This window comes from Anticarsia gemmatalis, chromosome 21 (genome assembly GCF_050436995.1).
Source record: "Anticarsia gemmatalis isolate Benzon Research Colony breed Stoneville strain chromosome 21, ilAntGemm2 primary, whole genome shotgun sequence".
NCBI classification, from domain to species: domain Eukaryota; kingdom Metazoa; phylum Arthropoda; class Insecta; order Lepidoptera; family Erebidae; genus Anticarsia; species Anticarsia gemmatalis.
In genome coordinates, this window is record NC_134765.1 from 7,660,709 (window position 1) to 7,669,156 (window position 8,448).

The window sequence follows — 8,448 nt, forward strand, 5'->3', positions numbered from 1 at the left end:
GAAGTATCTATTTATAATTGACTTAAGATTAAGCTTGGGAGCATAAAGTAAAAAGTATGAAGTATAGGGGTTACACACATATTCGTTCGGCAAAATCTGCCTAGCCGTGTGTAGTTAACCCGATCGGTACAAGCAGAACATGTGAGTTGAGTCGGTTATCGATCAATATTGCCGAACCGAACATGCCGAACCAAATATGAGGGTAACGAGCCAAAGTCATTGTATTCATATCTTAGTAACCTGCTCCTGGGTGAATAAGGCTGGTCTTGAGTTCCCCATGCTAAAAGCATGGACTTTGCATCCATTCAAGAAGGTAGTGTATATGATATCTTTGCCATACTCAATTAAATTTCAATACTCGTCACTTTTGTAGATACATACGTTTTGTAGATTAGAAATACTTGAGTAGAAACTATTATGGTGCCTTTAATAACTATTTGAATTAAGGGTAAATGATAATAATGAAGTCTTGCAAGGATTCATTAGAGTTACTCGACTTGACGGATGGTTAATCATCTCAGAGATGGTATTTCCTCTGTTAGTTCGTAAATAAATATCTTTATTAGCTTCAATAAACATCATTGTTCTCATAAATTGGTTGTCGTAATTTCAAGATTCTCGAGGATTGGCGTGAGATAGGCAATGACAGAAACCGGTGGAAGATTTTGGGGACAGACAATGGGACAGTACAGGTTAATAAAAAAATAAAAATTGAAGATATTTATTAGGATACATTCATCGGTTATTCAAGTAAGTTTATTAGCAGTACACGAAAAATTTTGGTTTTAGGAAGCTTGAAATAAAAAATCAGAAGTATCTTTATTATTGACTGAGAGCAGTCATATCTTTTTAGACAACCATTAGAGAAATACGATTAGGGACAATATCCAAACTTTTAGCTTGTTTAATCAAGAATTGAATAACGTAATATTTCATTTCAGTTGGATAATTTTTTAACGATTGATAATGAGGTTTATCTTAGAACAGGTGTTCAGTAACAGGTGTACGTGTGGTCAGTGATTACGTATCCATGCAGCATTTTGTCAGAGATGAGTGAACTGATTTCGTGATAATATAAAAGATTATCACAGATTAATTTTTAAAGTGGAATGTTCGAGGGCGTGGTTCGGTAATACTTTTGTAATGGTCACATTTCTACTATTATTTCTGTAACTCGATTCTCTCCTACTATCGACTACCGACAACCGAACTGTCATCGAGAAATTTTGTATGAAAATCTGATCAGCGCCTCTGACGGGTGTCGTATGAAACATTTTGGCAGTACGTTCTAAATGTCAAATTACGATAGCTAGCCGGTTGGCGATAGTCGATAGTGATTAATTTTTGAAAAGATTAATTCACGCGCGAAAGGGCGTGTGCGTAAAGGCACCTAATATTAAATGGTTCCGAGAGGTTCAAGGAAGTGAATAAGGTCTTACACGTATTCACAAAAAAATAGTTAATTTATTCCTATTAATTTATTTAGTTATAACAAATCGCACATTCTACAGTGTCTGAAATTACATACAGCTGATACAGTGAAAAATAATAAATACTGACACAAATAAAATTATATAATTATTGAACACAAGTTAATTATTACTTCTCTCAGTTCCTTTTCTTTGCACTTGATGCGCTTCTAGAACTTCTTATAAACTTAATAATTTTCACGCCTGCGTATAAACTGACAAGAATAACAAGAAGTAGATCTAAGTAAAGCTTTTGATAGAATGGCACATGTAGTGCCGGTGAGCGGAGATGCGGGGCGCCTTGTGTTTTGATCACGTGCTTCACCCAGTGTACGAATTCTTTACTTGGGGCTACTGGACGGTCGTGGTATATGAAAGAAAGCTGCTTCGCTTTTTCTTTGTACCTAAATCAAAAAGTAATTTTCAATTATTTCTAAGATATAGAAAAGATAGTACATAGGCAAATAATGAATTCGTCGGATTTGGTTTTAAACCTGCCTACACTGCCGAAAAAATAGCCATTGAGCTCAAAGTAGTAGTAAGTAAGCTAAATTGCTAGTATTGCGTAAATAACAATATAGTATTCAGCAAATATGAGGTTAAGACAAGAAAAATAGATGTACAACTTTAAAACTTTCTTTTACTTTGCTCTATTGTGTATAAAGTTAAAAGCAATACTGAATGAAGAATTAGTTAAAAAAAGAATATTCACAAACCTTGGGTTGGAAGTCATTTCTGCAATAGCTGTTTTAAGTTCATTAGCCATTGTGACAGAAAGGTCTACTTGTATGGCGAATCCTTTTTGCGCAGCTCTTGCAATATTGACGAATTGATCAGCAAATACTGGAATACCGATGATAGGTACTCCGAAATGTATAGACTCCGTCGTTGAAAGTAGACCGCCGTGTGTAATGAACAGAACTAGATTTGGGTGAGCTGGAAGTAAAAATTATTTATTAATTTTTTTCTCAATGTTTTTTACACTACTTATATCTTTAGCAGTAAATAAATATTCAATCGACAAATTCATGGCAGAAAGTAATGTTATTTTAGTTAATCTTTTAAAAACAGACAAATTATTTTTGACACTTCTAAAGAATGTTAAAATGATATTTTACACATTGTTGTATCTTACACATTAATCTCAAAATTTACTAGTTTCAAACAGTTTTAAAGTATTTTAGACCTACCCAATATGCTCTGTTGCGGTGCCCAGTGTATAATGTGAACATTAGGAGGTGTATTCGGCAAGTCTTCTTCAAACTTCCACAGTACAGTCTGCTTGAGTCCTCCGAACAATTTCAGTAGGCTGTCTTTAACTTCTTGAGGCAAGTGCTTGCTTTTTAGATTTGAGCCCATACTGAAGTATATCACACCATGTTTTGCTTCATCCATAAGTTTCTTTAAGTCCTAAAAGATAATAATTATTTTCTATTAAATACAACGAATTCGAAAATGACAGCTTCCGCGGCGCACGAGATAAGGTAGTCGTCACGCCATACCGTAGGTCGTGGATTCCATTCCAACGAGGAATATTATTTATTTATTTTTCTTTGTTAGCCCTTTATGTGTCCCACTGCTGGGCAAAGGCCTCCCCTCTTTCCTTCCAAACCTGTCTATCTTGTGCCAAGCTCCGCCACGATGGACCCGCAAATGCCGCTAAATCGTCATGCCACCTTCGTCGTGGTCGACCTCTACAACGATGTCCATCGTGTGGTGTCCAATCTATCACCAGCCTCGCCCATCTCTCCGGATGCATGCGCGAAACATGGCTAGCCCACTCCCACTTCACTTTAGCAGTTTTTCTTATTATTATTCTTTTCTCTTATTATTTATAATTACAATTCCTATTATTTATGCGACCTAAAAATATTTGTTCCAGGTCTGATAGCGCTTTGAGTTCGTTGTTTGAATGCTTGTAAAAAAACTCCAGCACACAAGAGCAATTTATTAACGCAGGAATTTAAAAAAAAAATGATGGTGTCATCACAAATTGCATTTTTTTACATATCACGGAACTAAACAGGTTTATATTTTATAACAAATACTCAAAAGCTAGATAATCTTATCTCTAAACTATTATTATTACATTTAGTTGGTTGTAGGGGTAATCTTTGAAAAGATTAGATAATAAATTAATTAAATTCTGTTCTTTTTGGAATATCATCGGCAATATCGTATTACAGTCGGTAGATCACGTACGTTTTATACGAGCAGTTCAGACAAAGTAGTTAATGGATGGAACGGCTTAACCGGCACGACTAGTGAATGATCTGGCGCAGGACCGACGGCTTTACGTGATCTCGGAGTAAAGTAGTAGTCATATATTTATGAGCACCGTATAATTTACTTACCTGTGGTAAAGGTTTTACTTCTTCCTCAATATGATAACCGCCTATTAAGATACAGTTCTGCGGCAATGCGTTAGGCTGTCCAAGAGACGTGTGTGAGTTGGCCAGTATCATTGACGCGTTGTATTGCAAGTCGTAGTACGACGGAGGCTTCAATCCTCGCCTAGCCGCGATAGGCGCTAGCAAATTTTCGTACACACGACTTTCGGCTCCATCGAAATATCTGGTGAAAAATTTTGATTGATATGAAACTACTCATAAAGGAGACAAAGATAAAACTAAATTATGAAGTTGATATAGATGTTTCAAGCGTTGTGGGCTCAAGGCCTATCCTCTACCTCATTACGGGAGGAGAGTCTAGCAGTGAGACATCATTGGGATAAATTTATTATTTATTTATTAAAACCTCGAAATGAAGAAAGACAAAGACGTTAATTACACAATAGGCGACAATATTATCATTTATTACTTCTGTTTTAGACTGCGGCCAATAAAGGTTTATTTAAAGAATTCGTTACTCTAGAAAGAAATATTGCGATAGTGTTTTTTACTTACACGAATTTCAGGAACTGCACTGTAAGTTGAGTATGTAATTCTTTTGCTCGTTGCCAGAAACTAAACGGTGGCTGTGCAGAAGAAATGGGATCAGCAGAATATGCAGGGTTTAAGGGCTGATCGATAAATCTTATGATTGCCCAGTGAGCATCTATAGATGACGACCAAATGAATGGACAGTTGTAAATTGCAGCAAGTCTGGAAAATAATACGTATAAAATAATTAAATATCAAAAGATATCAAATAACTGGTAATTAAGCTAATGTTATAAACGCGAAAGTTAGGGATGATGTTTGTTTCTTTTTAAGGCAAAATAGATTGCATTGAACTTATTATTTTACTAAAATTTTACGCAAGCAAAGCTATTAGATATAGCTAATAGTTATATTTATTAGTGAACTCTTCCTACCGTGGGCGCATAATATATTAACTAAAAACATTGAAGATTATTATTTAATTCTTACGTAACATTGCTATAAAAACTATTTACCCAGCAAGTACTTCATTAAACGCCCATTCAGCGATAATAGCGTCAAATTGTACTGTTGGATCGTTGAGGAAGTCCAATACATTTTTATTTTCAAGAGTCTTTGTCATGATGTCTAACATGAAATAGAAGGCGAGGGCGTGACTGTCAAAATTGACCTTCCTGTTCATAATGTTGTCTAAGTTGACCATGTGCTCTGAAAGGAAAACAAACTGATTCAATACTTTTTTTTAAGTAACACAACTTAGTAGAGAACCTCGGACGCCCGATTTATACAGATTGTAATTAAGAATTATGCGTGTTTCCTAAATAAAATTCCTGTATCAGGCTACTTGTCGTTAGCTGCAGAAGTCTGCAATTCACTGATCTAATACAATTTGAATTTGGTATACCTCCGTCAGCGAACCTTGTGTATCTCTATAAAGTTGTTGGACTATATCATAAACAAGAATTAATTGTTAGAAATACACTCAAAAAACTTATTTGACAAAGATCAAACATAGGCAATACGAAGCCTGTCTCAAATTCCAATACTATTTTGTACAACTCGGCAATTATTTGTCATGATCAGTCTTCACATGCAACATTTTTACTTATTTATCCAAAACTGACTCACCTGGTGATGACTTGATGTTTTCACTTACATCAATCAGACGAAGTTTGGGATGGGCCTTGTATGGGTACGGAGATATGTACGTCACCTGAAAAATAAAAAATATAACTGTGCAACAAATGTGCCTTTCTTGAATTAAATGCATGTTGCGCTTCAGTCTTAAAAGCGCAATGAAAATAAGGAATCGTGAAAATTAGGGTATTTACAATATACATAGTCAACACAATTGAAAAGCCAAGTGATGACTTGGCTTTATAACTAATATTATTATCGTATCACTATAAGCCCTTTGAAACATTTAAGACTAATACCCGGTTTCTGAGATACATTTAACGGTAGTTTATCTAGTCCATAGTGTTTAAACTTATTTAAACATGCCAGTTTGAATTGATAAACTACCGCTAAATGTGCCTTAGAAATCGTGCACCATAGTAACAACTTTTATCAGATAAGTTTTAATTATCTTTTTTAAACTCTCGCGACTCGTACACATAGTATTATAATGCAACGGGTCAGCCCGTGACCACGGCCGATGTAATTCGATCGAAACGTCGGGTGAGCAAGGAAGGTATCATAACCTTTAATTTTCAATCGAGTTTAAGACCTGTTACATTATAATATTAAGTTTTAATTATCATTAAAAAAGAAAATTGATAGCAATATAAAAAAAAACAAAACTATTGTAATATTACCTCGTGACCGTCGTTGAGTAAATGTCTAACAAATCCATCTCCCAGAATGCCGTGACTCCTTGCAGGAAAAGGATACATCACTAAGATCTTGTACGCCTCAGTCCATGACACCGCAGCAAGGCACACCAATAAAAACTTCAATATCCACATTTTCTGTTAAAATAAAAATAATAAAATCATGTTTTTGTTTCACTAAGTTATTGTAAGTGATTCCGAAAAAAATAAAAAAATAATAGTTAATATTATTTCAACTAGCAGACTGGCCTGATATTGTCCGGTCATAGTAAAATTTTATCCCGTGAGATTTTCGATCGATCCCATACAAAGCTTAGTCCCGACAGTTATAAACATATAAAAAAAGAAATTATCTGATTTAGATTCATTATTTAAAAGTTATGCGCGTTAAAAAACAAAACGTCAATGTGAGATGAATAAACATGTCGATTCAGTTCATAAATTTATTGACTAGATTTCAATAGTAAGGGTTCAATTTTGTCAGCAGTTTTTATTTAGTGCATTTCACTATTACTAGTGCTTAAAAAAGGTAATAACTCTGTAGATTAGTTAATAAGTGTTAATACATTAAATTATAGTAGGGGTGATATTTAATGTTGCCGAAAATCATTGGCGATCACTCAAATGCCAAAGGGGCCTTACTATAATCAACGAAAATAAATACTCGTTGAAGTTTCGTTCACTCCATAACACTATTTTCTATTCGATATAAAATGACGACCGAACTACGGTTCAAGAATAAAAAAAGAAGAAGAAAAAAGCATGCTTATCCGATACGACCTACTCTGTATCAAAATAGAATAGGGAAGAGGTTATAAACAATCACCTTCAATATTTGACGAAATCATCAAAAAACTCTAGAGAGGGTGAGTAAAGGACATTATTATAGGCCCGAATGTTTTGATTGTTACATAATTTCGTGCGAGCGCTCTTATAAACAAAACAAAATACGACAGATATAATGGACTATGACGCCAGTCGGCATTGAACCGTTGCGATTTTAGACACCAATAAACAAGTTTCAAGGCCAACTATTTGTCTGACAATCCTTAGGTACTACACAAGGAAGTAAATTGGGGCCCATCCCATAATATGCAAGGGCTTTACAACATTTTAATCTTATTAGATATAATTATTATTATGTTTTCGTTAATAATTAAAGATAAACATTATCAAACAAATACTTTTGATAACTATAAATTTGATTATTAAAGACAAATAAACAAAATATTTGACGAATATTTAACTTTTACTAACCGTGAAATTTTATAACACAATATCCAAATTTGAGATTACCACTGTAGTTATAATAAAGAGATCACGGGCTCATATCAAAACGTCCGGCGCACAATACAAGTCGCACGATATAAACCTTATTATGTTGCAGACCTCAGCTTGTGCTGAGAATATGATTGACTACGGGCAGATTAAAAATCCTGTTACTTGTTGTGATATTTATATTGTTTTTATCGTATCTTTACTGATTGTACGCGTAATGTTTATTGACAGTATTTAATCCGGCACTATTATAAGTATAGCCTAGTCATATTGACACAAGCGGCGATGAAGTAATTTTTAGATTTAAAAATATATTATCAAAGATCAATCTATATACAAGTTACCGAATCACCACACTATGTTTTTATGTTTTCAGATATTTGATGTTTTAAATTGCTATTATTCGAACCCGACTGCTCTTTTGAGCAACGTACCGCAGTATTATTCAAATCTTACGTAGGTAGCCATTAAGAAAATAATATCGTGCTTCTCGGCGCAATCTTGGCTACAAAAACAACGTTATAGCAAAGTCATCAAGAGTGGACGTAATTCTAAGGATAGCCAGTACTCCTAAATTATTTTTATTTTAAACAACTGGTGTAAGATATAGCTCGAAAAAAAATACCAGCTACCCTTTAAGTAGTATCTATACTAATGTTATAAAGCTGAAGAGTTTGTTTGTTTGATCGTTTGTTTGTTTGAACGCGCTAATCTCAGGAACTACTGGTCGGATTTGAAAAATTCTTTCAGTGTTAGATAGTCCATTTATCGAGGAAGGCTATAGGCTATATATCATCACGCTACGACCAATAGGAGCAGAGCAGCAATAGGAAGTGTTACAAAAACGGGGAAAAATATGACCCATTCTCTCTTATGTGACGCAAGCGAAGTTGCGCGGGTAGCTAGTTAGATATATTTCCATGAAAAATCTATTATTCAGCTGGACACAGTTACAGACCTAAACCGGGAAGCCCATTTTAAAAGTAC

At 34.5% G+C, this 8,448-nt stretch overlaps 1 protein-coding gene across 1 annotated transcript; it reads right to left on the reverse strand.

Moving 5' to 3' along the window:
• Positions 1-1,500: 1,500 nt before the first annotated feature.
• Positions 1,501-7,763, reverse strand: LOC142982170 (UDP-glucosyltransferase 2-like). Its single transcript, XM_076128552.1, has 9 exons — positions 7,441-7,763; positions 6,169-6,321; positions 5,480-5,564; positions 4,867-5,059; positions 4,376-4,573; positions 3,824-4,043; positions 2,660-2,879; positions 2,186-2,405; positions 1,501-1,873 (listed from the first exon to the last, which is right to left on the reverse strand). Exons 2-9 carry the CDS (start codon positions 6,316-6,318, stop codon positions 1,609-1,611), a joined length of 1,551 nt encoding a protein of 516 aa, XP_075984667.1. The 5' UTR covers positions 6,319-6,321; positions 7,441-7,763; the 3' UTR covers positions 1,501-1,608.
• Between the last annotated feature and the right edge of the window lie 685 nt (positions 7,764-8,448).